This window comes from Microtus pennsylvanicus, chromosome 1, assembly GCF_037038515.1.
Source record: "Microtus pennsylvanicus isolate mMicPen1 chromosome 1, mMicPen1.hap1, whole genome shotgun sequence".
Taxonomy (NCBI): domain Eukaryota; kingdom Metazoa; phylum Chordata; class Mammalia; order Rodentia; family Cricetidae; genus Microtus; species Microtus pennsylvanicus.
The window spans coordinates 205,129,157-205,150,358 of NC_134579.1; the positions used below are offsets into that span (position 1 = coordinate 205,129,157).

Consider the following 21,202-nt stretch of genomic DNA (forward strand, 5'->3'; position numbering starts at 1 on the left):
TAAGCCACAAGCATCTTAAATGTATACCATTTACCTACTGGGATGGCTGACGCCATTCTTTCTGTAGCAGAAAATCTGTACCTATTGCTGCGGCTCAGGGTCTGCTGGATGACATCTCCCAGCATCATCACTTGGTGTGAATGAGTCATTCCTATTATTAAATTTGTATAAATTTAGAATGCCCTCTGACCTTTGTCTCATTAGCCCACAGCAAATAATGTAAATTCCGTTTGGCATAATGTGTAAATACAGTTGGTCCAACTTGATGTGGTCATGGGTGATAAGTTTTGTTGTTGTTGATGATGTTTTTATGGGAAGTTTGGGGGATTGTAGTTAGAAGGAAAACATGAGGTATCAATGTTTTCATAGAGCGCTCACACACCACTAAGGGTTCTGTTCTCATCTTGTCTCTCCCATGGCAATCTTCCCTGCTCCACACAGTCTTATACAGAGGTGAGACATCAGATGTTTAGATGGTTTTCTCGTGAGTGTCTGGACAGTCCACAATAGCTAGTGTTTACTAGGCTCCTCAGTTTCCCCCTCTGCTGCCCCCTGCTTCTCTAGAGATGCCACAGCCTACATAGCAGTTCATACCATTGTGTCCTGCCATGCCTACTTTGGGATGGAGACTTCTGGGTCCTGCAGAGGAGCTGTGTTGTATAGAGCTTGAAAACACTATCTTTTTCCAAATTTAAGTTTAGCTTGAGCATCCTGCTGGCCTTGCACTGCTGGGACAGGGTGGCATTTGCATTGACCACTCTCAGTGTGCACCTTCTGGCTAGTTAGAAATATGTATATGTATATGTATATGTATATATGTGGGGGTCCAAGGGAGTTGCGGGGGAGAGGAGCGGGAGAGAAAGATTATGCGTGGTGTGGTGTATGGCAGTGAGATTGTAATCCAGGTAGTTTGTATGCATACATGTGTATGTGTGAGAGTGTGCAAGTGAAAGAAAGCATGCACGGTGTGGTGTGTGGTGGTATGAGCAGTGTTCACGCTGGTGCATGTGGACATGCGTGTGGTGTGGTGGTGTAGATACACGTGTGTGTCCGTGGTGGTGTGTATGTGAGGGCATTTGTTATTGCTGCAGAAGGACTTGACTTCATAGTCTGCCTCAGCTGCAGCACCATATTCTAACGTCAGAGCCCGTGATGAGCTTCTGGCTACTGTGGCCGCCTATCAGGGCCACACACTGTCACTCAGTGCTGCAGTGTGGTCATGAGCATTGCAGAGTGAATATCCTGCCTCTTCCTCATAGCTGTAGGGAGGCTGGTCATGCTGACCTCACAGCTGCTGGGTAGGTTGGCAAAGTCTTCACGGTACCAGTGTCCCTGTTGTTTCCCTCGTTCTCTAGAACATCTTGGGCCCAGAACCTGGGTCTGATCTTCTCTTTTTCCTTCTCCAGCATCCAGTTCTTTCCTGATGTCCTCTCTTCTCCTTCCCTGGTGTTCACACTCTCTAACTTTTCCTTCTGTTCTTGAGGGCTCCAGCTCCAGTCCAGCTGCCTCACACTTGGATGAGACTAGCCCTGTCCATGCAGCCTCCCAGGTTCCCCATCAGCACCTGTAACTGGCCCAGCTCCTTCCTTTGTCCTTTCCAACCCTTGCTCAGGGGCCTTCAGCAGCCATGATCTCAGCAAGGTGACATCAGCCATGATTGTCCAAGTTCATTTCCCCCACTCCTATTTCCTGGCAAATCTTTTAAAACTGAGATTTTTGTATGGTTTTTTTTTTTTCATTAAGGATGACAGTTTAGCCAACTTTGGGGAGGTGGGCATCTAATTCTTACCTACTCAGTTTATTGAAAACCATGAGACAATGGTGGGAATGTACTTCAGTTTGACTATTGGTTAGGCTAAACGGCCTTTGTTTGTTTGTTTGCTTGTTGTTTGCTCTGGGGCAAGTGACCTGGGTCCCTTTCTGCCTCCTTCCTGTTATAGAAACTGTTTTTATTGGAGTCCAGGCTGAGAGAATGTGTGGGATGTTTTAAAGATCTGTAATTTTTAAAAGAGAGGCATCTTTGGGGTTTTTGTGGGTGGCGGAATACACCCACCACAGAAACCCCCAAAACCACAGAACAAAAAAAACATCCATTTGGGATTTTTATTTTGTGGTCCTTTCCTGTGATAGGTGGTGAATGGAAGCCTTTGGAGGTCAGGTTCGGGTTTCAATCTTGAGTGCCTGTTAAATGCACTAATTTTATATCTGAAAATAAAATGTGTTATCTTGATAGCTGAAGGGAGAAATCAAGTGTCTCTCAGAATCACTTCTCTCCCATGGGGACTTTGGGTCACAGCCTCAGTACCAGCAGACTTCTTGCCTAAAGAAGCATGGAGGCAGAGCTGCTAGCATTCTCCAGCACTCTGAAGACCATGGCTTCACTCTGGACACCAGAGCCTCTGTGTGGGGATACATCTTTAATATGGGGCAAATATCGAAAGACAGTCAAACTCTCTTAGGCCACTGTAGACTCTAGGAGCCTTCGCTGCCCAGGAAATGATTGGGTCCCTGTCATTCTAGGATCAACATCCACAGTCCACAGCCAAAGAGAACCTCCATGCATGTAGAATCACCAGCCTTTGAAAACCTGCTCTGTGTGCAGGCTGCATGTGGCTGCCCCAGGCCTCTGAGGCATCTGGTCAGGTGGAGACTTCATGGCTACCTTAGGTGCCTGTGATTATTACTCAGTCAGCCCTTCCCATGTGTCAGCATTGCCTCTTATAAAGGAGTGCAGAGCTTTCCAGTCAGGTGACCTCCTGTCTCAGGCGTGACCCAGGAATGACCTCAAGACTCAATATTTCCTCTGCACCTCTTAATCTCTGCTGAGACTAAGGCTTTGTAGGATTGAGACTTTGCATCTTGACTCTGGTCCAGAGGACTAGTGGCCTCACGGTCATGCTACCCATCGGGACCTTTTGTGATGAGGAAACGTTCTAAACCTAGTGCAGAAGCCGTGCGCTGCACACGCGCTCTTGAGCTCTTGAAATGTGGCTGGTGTGAATGAAAAACTGAATCCATGTCTGGCTTGCATTGCAAGGTGTTCAAATACCACCGTGGCAACCATGTTAGACAACCTAGCTCTCCAGGTCTGGGGAAAGGGGTCAAGCATAGGTGCTAACAGAGAGCCACAGCCCTGTGCACTCCTAATGAGAGGACCTCTGACTGAGGTGCCCGAGCCTGGGGCAAGAATCATCACACAAGTCCAAGCTGGTTGATAATGCTTGATTCACCAGCAGTTTCTGTTCCTGTGATCCCTTTTTAGGGGGGAGGGACCCTACTGCTGTACTGTTCTGAGGAGGTAGTCATTATTGACTGTGCTTTTGTGTCCTAGAACGGAGGACTCTAAGCTGCCCGCAGCCCCATTTCTTGAGCAGGGTCTATGCCAGGTTCCTCTGTTTGATTTCACAAAGCCATGACCTAAATATTCGGTGTCCACAGAGGATAAATACTGAACCCAGGGATTTGTTCTAGTGAGGAGTGGGGACAAAGGCAAGAGGGAGGTACTGTCACCTGCGACTTGAATGGACCCGCAAAGGTGTTCTTGCGTTAAGAGGGACTGATTGAAGATGTGATGAGCTGTGGATGGAGCTGGATTCCCCAGCTTCGCTTTCTGGGGGCTCATCATTAGGGCTCGTTCATCCTTTGGCCTGGGGATGCCTACGGGGTAAATGACCGGCCTGGTACCACCTACGGATGAATCGCCAGTGCATGTCCTCCCACAGTACCCTGGATCCCTGCTGGACTCTGCCCGTTGTTCTGTTGGGCTTCACTGTTGGTATCTGCATCCTCACTGGTCCTTTCACTGTGGAGAATCTATCAAAAGTCTACACAGCTACTGCTAATCTGTTTACCACGTCTCCCACCCCCCAGTCCCTATCTCCCCCTGCCAGTATTCCTTTCTGCCCTGATTGCAAATATACAACTTCAAAAAAAGATTTCAAATATATACAAAAATCAGATTGTTGGAGAGGTTCAGAATGTGAGCCTTGGCCGGAAGTCAAGGCCAGGTAATTTATTTAGAAGGAGTGGCTAAGGCCATGTGACCCCCGGCGCATGTGCATATGTAGCTTCCTTCCAGCCACTGCTGACTCCCCTCAATTCTCACTGCGGCTGAACAGAGTCACGCAGTTGGTGATTGCACGGGGCAAGATGAAACACACAGGTGCAGGTCTCTCTTGCATTTTGGTTTATTTTCACATTTGACTGTGTTACTCAGAGAGTAAAGGGAAGACTCAAGGGGCAAAGCGGAGGGCAGGGGACCGAGGCTACCAAGTGCTGTATACTCTGCTTCCAAACCAGTGAAGGCTTTCACCCTTCCTGCCCCCTTTTCTGGCCTGGATGTCTTTGGTTACTCAGCCCAAGTCAGCTGGAACAATATAAGACATCTGCTCAGACGTGCTTTGACCTGGTGTCTTAGTTTTATCTATAAAATGTTTTAAAAATATTTTTATTATTTCTTAGAGAATTTCATACAACATATCTTGACCATATTTATTCCCCTCTCCTCCCCGCTACTCCCTCCAGGCCCACCCTTCCCCCACCCTTCCTGTCCTATTTTATAGATATGAGATTGTCCCGCTGTGACTGTCCTGGTCCTCCCAGCTCTCCCCACTCTTGTGTCAACCTTGTCCTAAACTTGGTCTCTTTTTTGGCAGCAAGATGCTACCAGCAATGTCCAGGGCTCCCCACTTCCTCAGCCTGAACTTGTCCAGAGGGAGAGAACCTTTCTCAGAATCCCTTTGGGTCTTGGATGCCAAATTCTTGGTGGGTCTGTACCTGAGTAGGTGACCTCAGGTTTTCTACAGACCGGGAAGTGTGAGGGAAGACGGAGCCCACAATACAGACTGGCATGGTCACTGAGAGAGGAGCTTATGCTGGATCGGGAACTGTAGTTCTCACCGTTTTTTTTACTCTGCTCTGCCAGCCTGTCATCTATGCAAAGGTGTAATTTACTGTTATAAGCAGAATGCGATGCTAACTCCTCCTTCGTTTCCCCTCATCCCTCCTTTCCTGTCTCCCCTTCCTGTCCCACCTCTCATCTCTCCCCCCTTTTCATCACCCTCTTTCTCCACCGCCACCCATCCCTCTAGCCTGGCTCTCTCCTTCTTACCTATCACCCCTCTGGCTGGATAACTGAGTCCCTAGTGTGACTACCTCGTTTCTCCCTGCACTAAAGTCTTCCTCTTCGCTCCCGCCAGGAAGAAGAAATGCCAGATGTAGAAATTGACATTGATGACCTTCTTGATGCCGACAGCGAGGAAGAAAGAGCTTCGAAATTACAGGTAAACAGCTTTCAGAATCTAGATTCTTCTGAGCATGGATGTTTGAGTCTACTTGGGTTTCCAAAACCTGGGCAGAACTGGTGTTGCCTGGTGGGGACACTGGCGGTCACCAGGGTTTGAACGATGGCATTTGGCAGAGCAGAGGGCATTAGTGCTAGCTTTTCACCAATTGGTGCAGGTCTGATCAGCTGCTGACAGCAGACAGTGTTCCAGGGACCTTCTGGGGCAGTGCTCCTGAGGCGTATTATCTTGGGAGACAGAGTTGTCTCTACCTTGAAAAGTCAATCTCCAGGGAAGAGAGGGTTACCATGCAGGCAGGTACGAAGGAAAGAAACTGTGCCAGACTGGGGAATATCCAAGCCCTGGGCACTGGTCTTGCAACTGTGGATTAAATCGTTCATGAGAGCAATTCTTAGAATTAGATGGCTTGGAATGTGATTCAGTTTAGCAAAGTATCTTTTTATTAGGTGCTCACTTGATTGTATTGTGCCAGAACAGCTGGGATTGAAGTGTTTAATGTTCCATATCAGAAAGCAATGAAACACAGTTCTTCCCATGGGAGGTCGGGTCCACCACTTCTCCATCTGCACTGCGCAGTTTCTAAAACTGATTAACCTGTGGCCTGCCATTGTTCTTAACGCCCACTGGTAATCACTGTTGGTGGCTGTTGACAATCCCCAGTGGCACAGGGTGACTGGCACCAATCAAAGTGCCCATTTTATTTCATTGATGTGATTAATGTGTTCATAATTACCAGTGCCCGGGGAGTGGAAAGCAGCCTGTGCTAGAGTGATTATTCCTTGTGTGTAGATTTCGCTGGGAGACAATAGTTTTAAAAAAAAATGAAATAGGTGTTAGTTCTGTAGAAAATAAAATGACATACAAAATAAGCTGAGAACTGGGAAAGGTTTTTAGCCTCCAGTCCTCTTTCCTGCTTGGTCCAGGTGAGTGAGGAAAGACGGGCCTAGGACCATCTATGGCTGAAGTATGGCCAGTGCCCTCTCTCCACGTCCACGGTGGTTACCACCGTCTTACATAGGCAGGGTCTCAGCTCTAAGTATGTCTAGTTTAATATTAACCAGGTAGAGAGTTCAAAGGGAAGGGTGTGAGTGTGTGTGTGTTTGTGTGTGTATAGAAAAAGGTAAAAAAAAAAATCTTTAAAGCAAGTCTGCTCAACAAGGCATTTATAACCTAGTGAGGGTTATATCTTATTTTCCAAACCCTAATAGCCCCCAAAGCAAGTCTTTTGTAAATCAAAAACTTTATGAGTATCTGTGTGCATATATACCCATGCTAAGGACAACACATGGCTGCATATGAATGATGTTTTTATATCTTAGCTGACCAAGTGAAACTGAAATAAAATGTGATTGTAGATAGTCAAAAGGAAGTCTTGGCAGACGGTTGTAAAATAATAATTTAAAGATGAAATGAGGGGCCAGGAGAGAAGGCTCAGCAATGAAGAGCACCTGCTGCTCTTGCAGAGGGTTAGAAGTCAGTTCCCAGCTCCCATATCAGGTAGCTCACAACTGCCTGTAACTCCAGCTCCGTGGGACGTCCAGTATCCTCATGTGGCCTTCATAGATACTGCACATACGTGTACATACTCCACAGACATACCATATAATACTTTGAGATAAAATAAATTAAGAAGAAATGACTTTTTAATTTCACTTTGAAGGCAATGAATTTAAAAATAAAAACTGACTTTCTGTGTGTTTAATTCTAGGAAGCTCTCGTAGACTGCTATAAACCAACAGAGGTAAGCAAATTGCTCTAAGTGCTGTGCTAGAATTGGTTTTTGTCAAGTCAATTTGTCTGTTTTGAAAGCTTAGCTACAGCAAGTGAATACAAATGGCCGGTTTCCATCCTTGTGTGCCTGTGCTCTCACTGTGCTGGCATTGTTGTTTCTCAACCTGTTTAGTTTAGGAAGATGCTAATGGAACAGGGTGCGCTTATGCTGTAGAGAAAAATCTTCACTCCACAGAAAATTGTGAGGGGATGCAGAATCATTATAGAGGGAGAATATACCGTATGGCTTTATGGGTATGCATTTTTAAAGAATGCTTAAAACCAGGGCTGGAGAGATGGGTTAGTGGTTAAGAGCACTGGTTGCTTTTCCAGAGGACCTGGGTTCGGTTCCCTGCAGCTCCATGGCAGCTCACAACCACCTGTAAGTCCAGTTCCGAGGGATTCAGTGCCCCATTTCTGACATCTGTGGGTACTAGACATACACCTATACATATGGTGTATATACATACATGCAGGAAAAAACATACACATGATTGCCTTTATTAGGAGAAAGATCTTATGCCTTCTCTGGGTATTTCTCAAGTGATATGCATTAGCATAGGAAAAAATGGATATTGCTAATTAGACCAAATAAATCGGTGTAGTATCTAAACGATTAAAAGCAAAAACAGAGGAGATATTAAGATTTTAAGATATTAAGATGTTAAGATATTAAAGTTAGGAAACTATTGCCCCCCCCCCCCAAATACTTTCAGTTTGTTCTTATGGTAAACCAGAGAAATTAGAAAACCTATCAGGTGTTTGGGGGGTTACTTAATACCAAAGCATGGCAGTAATTCTTCTGATTTCTGATGTAGTAAATTATGTAGGAAAAATGCTTTTAGGTGTGTGTATGTGTGAGTTGAAAGTGTTTTGTGATCATTTGGTTGAGGGTAGATATCAGTGAGAACTATATATTTAAAGCCTCCAGTTTTGATTACATCCTATGGAAATTTAAATGATTAATTTTGTCTATTAAAAGTGCATTTTGGTGAGCATAACCTACATTCATACTTTTGAAAAACCTCCAAATGTTATAATACTGAGTAAACAAAGGTTGTGTTCCTTCTCCCGTCTCTCTAGAATCATAAATTTAACATTTATATTTAACACGTTTGTTTATTTCTTTTCATTTGCTATTATATCCCTAGATATGTATTTATTGCTTTTATTCTTCATCTGTCTGTTGACTTGAGAAGAAAAATGATAGTTCCTTTAGTATTGCCATAATTCCTTTCCATAAATCACCTCAATAAAGTAATCTAGCCATATTTGATTAAATCAATAGTTGAAGCTTATAATATTATGATTGAAGTGTTTTCACTACTAAGCCAACAGTAAACTAGGGCCATGGCTCCTTTTGTGTGTGCCTGCCTGCGTGCGTGCGTGTGTGTGTGTGTGTGTGTGTCCCTTTGACTTTTCCTGGAGTTGACAAGTTCCGGGCCTTTCATCTAGTCTCGTCCCCAATGTTATTTTTGTCGACTTCCACTGTTTCTGTCTATCCATAATGTTTCCCACATGCTCAGTGCTTCACTCTCGCCCCTTCTCCCTAAAACTTTCCTCCTGGAGCTGCTGCTCAGTGGTTTGGAGACGCTGTTCCCCGGGCACTGCTGAGAACTCAACCTGAGATTTCTGATCATTGCTGTCCCAGATCATCAGCCTCCACACCCCAGTCTCCTGGACTTTGGAGATGGTTGGAACCCACCATCCAGTAATATTTTTGAAAAGGATATTTATAGGTACATTTTTTTGAATTCCAGTATATGGGATACTATACCTCAATCAATTTTAACAGAAAATATAATAGAAGTCTAAGATAAAGTCATAATTAAACTCAAGTAGAAATACACTATTCTATGGCAGTGGGTATCATTTATAGTGGTAAGAAGTCCAAAGCCATTTCTGCTCTTAGACTTTTGCATGTGATGACTTCTTTCCAGTGATCTTGTGGGGTTCTTTCTATATTTTGAAATTTCATAGTGGCTTGCTCTGATGTGATGCTGCGTATTCTATTAACTCTTAGGGATTAAAACCACAGCTTTCTGTGTTTCAGAAATCACCTTTGTTTTACTCATTGATTTTATTTATTTCTTCCTCAGCTTTCTGCATCTTGGGCTTTCTTCTTATTTAGAAATCAACTTGAGAAGGAACCTCGAAGCTCATTCCCATTTCGGTTTCCCTGTCCTTCACTTCATCCCAGCTTCTGAAAGACTTCCTGGACTGTAGTTATTCTAGTAATTTTATTGACATCTTATAATGACATCTAACAGCCAAGATGTCTTTTTGGACTGGTTTCCATTTGTTTTAGTTTTTCTTTCTGGTTCAGGAGTCAATTTTATTCCCATTTCCATGTGAGGATTTTAATCAGGTGTTTTCTTTTCAATTTTATTATTGGATTTTATGGGGTGAGCAGCCTGGCAGTAAGACTTTTTATGCTGTTTTATGTGCAAAGAGAGAAGATCAGTATAATCATGAGCAACATAAAAATGTTGGTCCCTTAAAATTACATTATAGTTAGCTGTCACCATTGTTGCCATAAACACAGAGATTTCTGTTTACACAACAAAAATCTCACACTTTCCTGAGAAAAGATCCCCCGCTTTAAGTGCTGGATGACTACTTGGGTATCTCACTTCTTCGCTCTTCCCCCCATACCAGGGAGATTCAGGTTTTGTCAAATTGATTGGTCTAGCCACCTGCCAGAATAGTGCCAGCTTGACTCCAGGTTTTCTGGAAGCAGAGGAGGCAGGAGAGTCTCCCTCCTTAGCTGTTTGGGGAATAGAGCTTGTTTAGCTACAGAGCGCTGGGGAATGAGTCTGAATTACGACAGTCTGATGTTTGGAGACGGGTTTAAAGCTGTTCTGGCAGGTTAGAGAAGGCTGCTGGGGATGGAGCTTCCGCTGGACATGTAGCTCGGTGTGCAGTGCTTGCCTAGCATGAGCAGGGCCTTGAGTTCCATCCACAGGGCTGAGGTAAAAAGCAATGGCTTATGCAGATGGGTAACCTGCACTGTGCAGAGGCTCTGGTTGCTGCTGAGAGCAACCGCATTGGTAGGTGCAGGATGTCACTTCTCAAACCCTCACTCCCTTTTTGTTCTGTTCCCCTCTTAACTGGATGGCTGTTTAAATGAGACAACATGGACTGGCTGGCCCCATACACAGGACTCCTAACAACCCTCTTTGTGTCCCCTAATTTTTGCTGTACCTAGAGATCAAAATTCTCCAGTGGTTTACAGCTATGCCGATAAATGAACACAGAGGGCCCTGTCCCTGCAGCAAAGCTCGGCTAATTCACCTCCCCCCTTTTGGCGTGTTCGTTTGTGCATACTTCTTCACATGGGTCCGTGTGTGGATGTAAGCACATGCGGATGCATGGAGGCTAGAGATCGACCTTGCCTGTCGTTCCCCAGGTGCTGTCCACCTTGGTCTGGTTTTGTGGGTTGTTGGTTCTGTGAGAGAGGCTATCTCCTTGGCCTGGAGCTCTCCGCATAGGCTAGGCTGGTTCATCAGCAAGCCCTAGGAATCCTCCATCCTCTACCTCCCCGGGGCTGGGATTAGAGCCTTAACTACCACCCTTGACTGGCGGTTGAACTTGGCTCCTTATGCTCCTCCACAGCAAGCACTTTGCCAGATGAGATATCTTTCTCCTTAGCCTCAACCTCCACGCATGATGTGGAGGTTTAGAAGATTTTTTTTAAAAAAAGAAATAATAAAAATGCAGGCTTTGACTATTCCGAAAGGAGGGAAGTGAGCTGGAGTTTCCAAGCGAATGTCTCTGGATTCTTTTTTTAGCCTACGGTTTCGAGGAATGGAAACGGTGCCGAGTGAGGGACTCTGTTCATTTACCCTAAAGGGTTCCCCGAGAAAGAAGGAGTGCTTTGTGTTTTGGTGTACGCTCGTATGACACAGTTTGCGACACCTGGACTGTGAAAGGAGCCACCGGCTTCTATTTTATCAGTTAAAATACAGTTCACACCATATCAACCTACATTGTCATATTTAATCTACACAGCCATCAGTTAGATTGCAGAGGGTTCGGGTACCTTGTCTGCAGGGCCAGAGCAGGGAGCCAGGGAGCCAGGGCCTGACTCTGAGTTCTGACACTGGGCCTGGAGCTCTGTCGTTCCATCCCACCAGCCCTCCAAATGCCCAGCCTCAGCGAGAGGTTCAGAACTTTAAAGAGTGTTACCCAATCTGAATGAGATACTGAATAATTGAAGCACCCCCTGCCATCTCTGGACTGCTGTATTTGATCAAAGTCTCTTTATAGACAGTCATGTCACCGAGAAGTCTGGAATGTAAATTAGGAGTCATTGCTGATGGAGATAGATTGGTTTACAGACTCTTGCTGTGGAGAGGGGATGGGCGGTGGGAAGGAGAATGGGTTCTGAGTTAGTTAAGTCTTTCAGGCAGAACCAGCTAGTGCTGAGTAAGCTTAATCCCTGCTCTCAACTTCTCTGAGCCTCCATTTCCTCTCGTCATCGAGGCCCCTGTGAATGGAAGCATCATAGCCATCCATCCCCCTGCATTTCGGTTATTTGCAGTGAAAAATTTAACAGCCATAACAACAGTAATAGTTAGTTAATTAATAAGCTGGCCATTGATCTAATCACATCTCATGTATTGACTGTTTCTTTATGAACACTTTAAACACTTAGTAAATCATTCATGGCTCAGTGTTTGACATAGACTAAGATTTTCAGAGTAGTTTTAGGTCCACAAATTAATAGACCAGAGGACAGAAAGATTTCCTGCCAGACCTCCAACCTAATCTATGATCAGCATCCCCACCAGAGCAGCACATCTGTAGGTCCTGATGAACATGACACAAGGTAACCATGCAAGTCCATAGTCTACGCTAGGGTTCACACTTGTCCTACGGCAAGTTTTCAGGGATTTTTGGCCAGTGTCCCTCATCATAGAGTCTTACAGAGTAGCTTCACTACCTTGCATCCTGCCTTCTCATCCCTTCTTTCTTCCTGGGACACAACACTGGTTTCTTTGCTGTCTCCATTGTTTCTTCAGCTTGTCGTAAAGATGGAGTCGTACATCACGTCGCCCAACAGACTGGCTTCTTTGTATCCACACATTTCAGGCTCCTCTGTGTCTTTCCGTGGCTTGACAGCTCACTCCCTTCCACTCACCTACTGAAGGATGTCTTGACTGCCTTCAAGGTTAGCATTGCTGCTCTGAATATTCATGTGCAGGTTTTGTAATGACCTGTTTCCATGTCTTTGGGGTACAGTCCAAGGGACATGATTGCAGTATTGTATCTTAAGACTGTATTTGAGTTTGTGGTTAACTATCGAACCCTTTTAAGGTAGCCAGGTCATTTTTCATTCTCATCAGAAATAAATGTTCCTCCTGCCACAATCCCCCACAACATTTGGAGTTGTTGGTGCTTCGGACTTTCAGCCATTCTGAGAAGTGTATAGTGATGCTTCATTCTTTTGATTACATAAAAACTAATCTGAAACACCTATTTGCATATTTATTTGTTACCTGTGTATTTCCTTGGGAGTGAGAAGTCTAGTGAAGTCTTTTTGCTGTTGTTGGATTTAAACATGTATTTACTTTGCTATTTATTTTATGTGTGTGAGTATTTTGTCTGCATATATTTAAGTATATCACATGCGTGCAGTGCCTACAGAGCCTTAAAAATGACACTAGAGTCCCTGGAAATGGAGTTCCAGACAGTTGCAAGCCACCATGTGCGCTGGGGGAAACCAGACCCACATCTCCTGTAACAGCAGCAAATGCTCTTAGCCGCTGAGCTGTCTCTCCAGCTCCTGTTGTTGAATTTTTAGAAAACTTCATGGCTGGGGATATAGATCGCAGCTAGAATGGCTGCGTATCACACACAAAGGGGAGAGAGTGGTAAGGGATTGATTATTTTGGCCTCCAGGCTTGTATTAACTGGTTTGTCCTTTGAGTGACTTTTCACCCAGTCTGTGCTTCTCTCTTCACTCTCTGCAGTGTCTTTTACAGAACACATGGCTTATTTTAAGGAAGCCCAGCTTATCAATCCTCTCTTGCATGGATTTTTGTCTTTGTTGATGCTAATAGCCATTGCTGTTTGCTCCTGCGATGTCTTATAGGAGTGCTGTTGTTTTACATTTAGGTCTATATTTGGTCCATCTGAGTTAATTTTTGGAGAGAGAAAAGCTGTGTCTACATTATTTGCTTTTCTCTTGAATATGCATGTCCAATCGTCTCAGCACCATTTGGCGAAAAGATTATTCTTGCTTCACTCTATTGCCTTTGAACCTTTATCAAAGATTAGTTGATTATATTTCTATGGCTCTATTTCTTGGCTATCCATTCGATGGCATAGATGGGTTTTTCGTTCTTTCATAATACCTCACAGTCTCAATTACTAGAGCCTTAGAGTAAGGATTGAAGAGAGATAGCATCAGTTCTCCGAAGCATTCTTCTATTGGTTTTGAGATCACTGTTATCAGTCCTGGGCCTCTGAACTTTAGAATCAGCTAGCAATAACCACAAAAGAACTTCCTGTGAATTTTGAGTGAGATTGTGTCCAACCTTCCTGTGAGATTGTGGGAAGAATCACCATTTTGACAACACTGTATCTTCTCACCGATAGAACTGGGATCCCTCCCTGCCTTAGTTTCTTTAAACCCCATTGCTATGATATAAAATGCCCCGACAAGAACAAATGAAGACAAGAAGGGTTTATCTCGGCTCTCAGTTCAAGATGAAGTCCTTTATGGCGGGGAAGTCAAGGCAGCAGGAGCGTGAAGCTGCTGGCTATGTCACATCCACACCAAAAGCAGAGCGCAAGATGAATGTCAGTGCTCAGTTCTCCCACTCCACTTCCATGTGGTCAAGGACCCTACCCAGAGAATGGCACCACCCAGAGTGGGAAGGCCTTCACACCTCACTCCATCCATCCGAGATAATCTCCCACAAGCCCCTCCTAACATCACCTAGATAATCCCTCATAGGCGTCCCTATAGGTATCTATAGGCTTGTCTCCTAGCTGATACTAGATCCTACCAAGTTGACAATTGACACCAACCATCAGGCCTGCTGTCTGTTTTTATTCATATAGCCTCAAGCTTAGAAATTCTTTCCTTAGCTGTATCCAATCTGTTCTTCAGCCACCAAACCACCAAAGTTTGCCTACATTTCTGTGAGAGTGTTTTCCATCATCAGGACTTTCTGTCTCTATTTTCTACTTTGGTTGTGTGTTGTCTGCCTATTCCCCAGACCCTTTGATACAAGGCCGTAGTTGGTTTAGATTCTTAGCCTGAGAAGTTTCCTGTCATATCTGAATCTCATTATGAGGGTTGCTGCTTCTTTAAATTGTGACCTTTGACCTCTTTTGTTATCTTTTTTTTTTCTTGATGAATCGGGTACAGGAAGTTGATATTAATCATCACTGGCAGTCTAGGTCTGGGCGGGGAGGGAACTCATTCTTCAACCTAATGACACAGCCTCAGAGTTTAGGTGAGCTCTTGTCCCTGGATTGCAGAGTTCACCAGTTCCTCTCAGTCTCCACCCCAGCACCCCTACTGCACCTTGCTCTAGCCTTCCACCCCCTCACCCGGAAATGTATAGAGACAGCTAGAGTTGTGTTTTTTTGCATCCACCACGTGCCCTAGATTCTAGACACACAAAGGATTCCCCTCTGATGTTCAATGTAAGGACTTGGCAGAATTCACAAATTGATGCCACACTCAGACTGGAGTCCCCTTTGTGTTTTTTATCTCTCCAGTAACTTCTCATTTGTGGTTGGGTCCCACCCATATCTGGGTGTTGGTCCCCACAGAGACTGCTTCCTGTGGTTTTCTAGTTCCAGTTTTAATCGTGTATATTGGCCCACCAGTCTCTGCATTCATGTTATCGGTTTTCCCGTGGCCTCCCTTCTCTTACAGAGCTGAAAAGGGGTTGCTGAGCTTCCATTTGCCTGCTGGCTTTCTGCTTCTTGGTAGGAAGGAGTGACTGTATGGATGCCTCTGACTCAGGCTGGAAACAGGAAGATGTATTTAATCTTTACACTATAGCTAGGAGTTGAATGCCACTGCTAGCAGTTAAGGGATCTGAGACATAGAAAGGCCGCCAAAGGCCCCAAGCTTGTCTGCAGACAGGTGAAAGTACGTAAGAAACCCCATAAGGTAAAGCTAGTGCACAAGAAAGCTATAACCTGCTTGCTGAATTTGAATCTAATAAAGTAACCTCCCACTTACATACAAACATGCAAAATGTCCCAATTCGCCCATTACATTCTTCAAATGGTGATATTAAAAAATCATTCTCAAAGAACATGCTAATTTCTCAGAAGTATGTTGTTTTGGGCATGTCACTCTCTGTCATCTCTCTTCCGCTGCGGTTTCCTCTTCTGTGTGCCGCAGACGACTGAAGGGCTTCATTCTTCGGTTTAATTTAGATCCACACTATGGCCTCTTGGCACACATGCCTTTCTTGACTTGGGCACATCCAAACTCGTAATGTAGTCAGGGCCGGCTCACTGTATAGTGAGGCGATAGGAAGAGCAGGTGGGGATTAAAACACAAGCCTGCCTTGTGATCTTCACGTACGTGTCATGGTACAGCCGTGACCACAGTCACAGATAGAAATGTGCACAGAGGGGGGATGGGGGAAGGAGAGGTCTAAAGCCAAGAAGAGTGCTGTCCTGAGCTTTTCCTCATGAGTGAATGCCATCTGTGACGTAGTTGATATAAAAACAGATCAGCAAGGCCAAGGGTGGGCTGTTCTAGAAAGTCTGCTTCTAGCTGAAGGTGCTTGTGCTGCTGCTCAGGGTAGAAACATCGGGTTTTCCTTTCAGGGCTGTGATGTCATTAGCTCGCCCAGCAGTTGTGCTACAGGCTTGGCTTTGAACAATCAAAGCCTGTCAGTTGCTGGGCAATCAGAGGTCCTCAGGATGATTCAGCCTGAAAGGCAGGGGTGATAAGAAACATTTCCGGGTCCTAGTCATCTGTGGAGTCACAGAAATGTCAGGGGCGTGCCATGGTAAACGTGCCGTGGTAAACGTGCCGTGGTTTACCAACAAAAACTGATGTTCTGTGAAAGACAGCCTGCCCTGTTGCTCTTCCTCTTGCTGGCAGGAAGAAGGCAGACTCTCCTTGTTCAAGCCTGGTGCATGTCATTTTTCTAAGGGGCTTGGGTGGTGGCTGTGGTTAGCTCATCATGTGTGTTTCAGATCTCTGTCCGTGTAGCATCCTAAGCAGTCTTGCAAGCTGTTATCCTGTTTATGCTGCCGTGGACTGACCGTGCAGTCTTCCTGAAATAGGTTAGGGTGGAGAGGTCATATGAACGGAGTACTGACGTACTGATGGCACAGAGAAGCTGTGTGGGTGTCTGCAGGAGGCACAGCCCTTGCTTTACCTCAACCGCTTTACTCATTCACTCCACACATGTTTACAGACTGTGGCTGATTTAAAGACGGGGTCACAACAGTGAACACGCAGCGCTATTTAAAAAGCAATCTCTTTAGAAGGCAACTTTGGTGGGAATTTAAATGCTCAAAAGATTATCAAAATAGGAAAGAAGGGGTCACCACCTTTTGCTCAGCCCATCAGTGCTTTCTAAGTTAGGAATTGAAGTGGTTGCCAGGCTTAGAGGAACTGTTCCAACACAGTTCAACCACACTGCTCAGCCTAACGGCTTTGAGTTCTCAGGCAAGAAACCCTGTGCTATGTCCCTGTTAGACCCCATCTGGCTCCTGATGAGGCTTCTTCTAAAGAGACACCAGTCTTAGGATGCAAGAGGGACAGAGCTTGTCAAAGCAAGAGATTAGTGAGTTGGAAACATACCCTTCTCCCCAAGGGAGGCCTTACCCTTTCTGAGAAGTGCAGGAAGGTGGCGGTGGGGGAGCGGGGTGGGGGGGAGGAAGGGAGAGAGTGGAAGGAAGGGAGGGAGGGGAAAGGTTGGATATATAAAATGAATAAAAAATTTTAAAACTACAACAAAAAAAGAAACTTGTCCTTTAAAGGGTATCATGTTTTGCCCCTCATTAAAAATGATTCCCAGATAACTTCTTACATATCCCTAGTTAATAAGGCAATGCTGGGGGAAGAGCAAAGTCACCATAATCATGGGCTTACCAAGAACAAAGGAAAAGCAGAGCTGCCATTCTCAGAAGACAGAACTGGGTGCTTTCAAAGAAAAACCAGAGCCATAAGGAGCTGCTTTCCAGTGCTGCAGCCATTGGGTGGGACAGCCCTGAAGCTCTGTAGAGTAACTAGACAGTAGATTCTAAAGAAGCAATCTCACTAATCGTAATGAGATACCCAGGAGGCTGTAGCAAGTGGCTAAAGGATCCTGGTCCCTGCACATTTTCATTCCAAGCCTTTTGGGTTGTTTTGTTCTAAGGTTCTATGTAGGCCAGGCTGGCCTCAAAGTCACTGCATAGCAGAGGGTGACCTTGAACTTTTGATTCTCCTGCTTCCTTCCACCTGCAGAGTTCTGGGGTTACAGGGATGCACCATGCTGGCCTTGTGTGGTGCTGGGGATTGAACCTAGGTCTCAAGCTTGCTAGGCAAGCACTGTGCCCACTAAGCTGCATCCCCAGCGCCTTCCTACTCTGTATGCCCCAGGCCTCTCTGCCCAGTATGTGCTGGAGCTGGCATTTAGGCTGACATTTAAAATAAACCCCACGCTCTCTCTTCTCTTTGCTTCTCCTCTCTGTACTCCTACATGGTGAACATCAGCTCCCTGCTGGGATATCTATAAAGTCCATTAAGGCTGTCTTTATGGAGAGAAAACATCCCTGAAGAGTTTCCCAACATGTGTCATGGGACAAAAGTGTGTGTTTATTTCCTGTTTAGTAAAGATTCAGCTCTCTGCAAAGTTACAGAACTGTTCACAAGACCACCCTCACTGAAAAGCCAATTGCAGGTGGAGGGGTACCTCAGGCCAACTTTGGGCTTGTTGACTGGTTCTCTAGAGGAACCCACAGAATAACTGAAATCTGTTATCTTTATTGTTCGATTTGTCTTGTCAAGACAACAGATTAAAATCACAGAAGGGAAGAGTTACGAGGAGACAAAGCTGGAAAGATTCTAGACATGCTGCTTCTCTTCTAGTTTCCTCCTCTCAGTGGATTGGACAGTTAATTTTCTCATCAGTGATGGGGGACACCATGTTCAGAGTGGCAACATTGGAGGCTCCTCTGAGCTTAGGTGTCCAGAGTTTGTCTGGGGAATTGAATGAACTGACGTGACTGACTACCCACATAGCTGACCTCAGTCCCTAGGTGATACTCTGACCCAAAACCCCCACTTGAAATCACCTCATTAGACCATTTTGGCCCAAAGTAAATAAAAAGACTTTGTTGAGGAAGACATACTAAGGGAGTGACCTTTTAGGACACGAGGGCAGAGGGAAGACCTACTCTGTGCCACCCAGTCTTAGATCCCAGGTGTGGCGGTTTGAAAGAAAATGTCTCCCAAAGGGAGTAGCACTATTAGGAGGTATGGCTTTGTCATATAGGTATGACCTTGTTGGAGGAAGTATGTCACTGTGGGAGTGGGTTTTGAGATCTCATATATGCTCAAGCCACACTGCTATCATAGTCTACTTCCTGTTGCCTGCATATCTGCATGTAGCAGCACCACGTCTGCCTGCACGCTGCCATGCTCCTCACCGTAATGGTAATGAACTAAATCTCTGAAACTGTAAGCCAGCCCCAATTAAATGTTTCCTTTATAAGAATTGCTGTGGTCATGGTGTCTCTTCAGAGCAATAGAAATCCTAACTAAGGCACCAGGTGAGCACAGGACAGTGACAGGGGTGATGGTGATGATGATGATGATGATGATGATGATTGTAAGACCCTCTGGACACCCCCTCCCAGACCCCGCAGCTGGCCTGCTCTCATGCTATTTTACAAGGCTTGAATTTTTGAGCAATATACCTAAAAGCTAGGACAGGGGAGTTCAATTTAGAGATAGGGGCGTTGGTCAACTTAGGGGCAGGGGTGTTGAGCCAGGCAAGATATCTATGGTCGACCATCTGGACTGCCAGCAGGGAACTTGGGGTCCAGAAGAAGAGTTGTACCCTAGATAGGCCGAGTCAGCATGCATATCTGATTTCTTGGAAACCACAGAACTGTACTCAGTTTGAACCCGAGCCTTATTTGAATTGCCCAATAAGAACCCTGTAACTATGCATCTCGCTTCTGTACCCGCGCTTCTGCTTCCCTACCCTATAAAAAATCCACTGCCCCAACCTGAGGCGCACAAGTCCTCCAAAAGACTTGTTGCCCGCAGGTACCTGTGTTTACTCAATAAACCTCTTGCTGTTGCATCCGCACGAGTGGCCTCACTGTTCCTTGGGAGGGTCTCCCCAGACTGAAAGGCAGCCCACCTTGGGAGTCTTTCAATGATGATGATGATGATGATGATGATGACAATAACGACAGCAACAATAGCAAAAGGAAAGAGCAGATGTTTTCATGGGAAGAGCCACCCACATCTTGCTTTTGAATACTTGCCAGCCCCAGTTAATGATGTTATTTTTATAAAACACAGACTTTATTTTCTTTGTGCGAGGAGTAGAACTAGAACCTTGCTAGTTTGAGACTGGTACTCTACCACTGAGCTGTGTCCCCAGCCATGACGCACAACCTACAAAGAACACTGGGCCCAGTTGACATTTTCTAATTGTTGGCAACTTTATGGCTTCTTCTTATTATTAAATTCAAAACACACTCTTTTTCAGTTTTCTCCCTGTTTAGAATTACATAAACCTAAATAAATAGGAATTAAAGATTAATGAACACATTGTATTTGAGATTTCTATATCTTTGGCAAATGTGGCCAGGATAAAAAGAAAAGAGGTATTTGAAGCCACCACATAAAGTTACAGCTGACTTCATTTTTGTGACCTGTACTCCCTCCTGTGCCATGGTGATTAGTCTGAACTTGGTGACACATCACAAGAGAGCCATTTAAGGAAAAATCCTGAACTTTCTCTTAGAACAGTGGTATGGCCCTGTAGGCTTTGTGCTGGGCCCTTAACTACAGAAGTAGACTTATCCTCCAATCATTGTCCTTGAGAAGAGCCCACGTAAGCCACTTATACACATTCTTTGTTAACCCTGAGAGGAATCTCTAAGCCTCCCTAAAGGGGCACATCCTGGTTTCCATGGGAATCTGTGCTTCCTAAATTGCAGCTCTGAGACCACAAATAAATGCCTGTTTGCTTCACAGACCACCTGAACAAATATTAAGACATAGCAAATATTCTTATGGTAGAATTACATTAGTCTCTTTAGTGATTAGAAAATGGGAAATTAGCATTTCATTTTTTTTTCTGTCCTGTCAATTGTTTTCCATGGTTGGGATATTTATGTGGACTTTACATAATATTGCATGGATTGTGAATGCAAAGATTCCAGGAAGCGCATTAGTAAGCAAAGAACGAGTTACACATCCTAAAGTTGATAATTTGGGGCGCTAGTGAGCTTCTTTTGCTGAATGCAGACACAGGTAGACTTCGGGTAAAAAACAAATTCATCTAGGAGCAGTGCTCGAATCTCTGAAATTAAGGGGACTGCCCTTGCAGGAAAATAAATTAAACTTTAAAGGCAGACGTCCAGAAATCAAGCAGACGATGTGGTATCTGTGGCTTCAAGTTAAAGGAGGGAAATCAAAACCAGGTTGTAGTTAAGGCCTCTGGGAATTGGCACTGGCAGAAGTCACTGTGACAGCAGCCGTGACAGACTTTACCTGGAGGAGATTCCTTAAGCCTCTTTTTAGATAATGAAAAGCACGATCAATTATGCCCTCCCAGCACAGGGAAAGAAAAGTAATCCCCGCCTGGCACCCAGAGGAAATGAACACTCTTCTCACTCAGTGGTGAGTGAGACTGGAGGGAGCTCGCTGGAGGGCTGTGAGGGTTGGGAGTATATCCCAGCATCCCCTGGGCTGAGCACACCCAGAAGTAGGATTCTGCCATGGTGATTCACTGTTTCCTGCCTGGTCTCCTGGGCAACCCACGCCGTTAAGGTAGTAAAATTCTGAAGTGATTTTTTTGATAATATCTAGCTGGTTCTCTGTGTCAAGGTTTTGTTATTTTGAACAGTTTCCAGGTGTTGCCATCACTTGTCGAAAGCGATGAGACCTGCTTATCTAAACTTTTCTG

At 44.9% G+C, this 21,202-nt stretch overlaps 1 protein-coding gene across 1 annotated transcript in view; it reads left to right on the top strand.

Annotated features, from left to right (window-relative positions):
• The window catches only part of Ppp1r14c (protein phosphatase 1 regulatory inhibitor subunit 14C), a 95,547-nt gene that overhangs the window by 55,256 nt on the left and 19,089 nt on the right, over nucleotides 1–21,202 (top strand). The window contains exons 2-3 of the mRNA XM_075949651.1: nucleotides 5,199–5,282; nucleotides 7,012–7,044. Coding sequence (XP_075805766.1) covers nucleotides 5,199–5,282; nucleotides 7,012–7,044 — 117 coding nt within the window. The remainder of the gene's footprint in view (nucleotides 1–5,198; nucleotides 5,283–7,011; nucleotides 7,045–21,202) is intronic.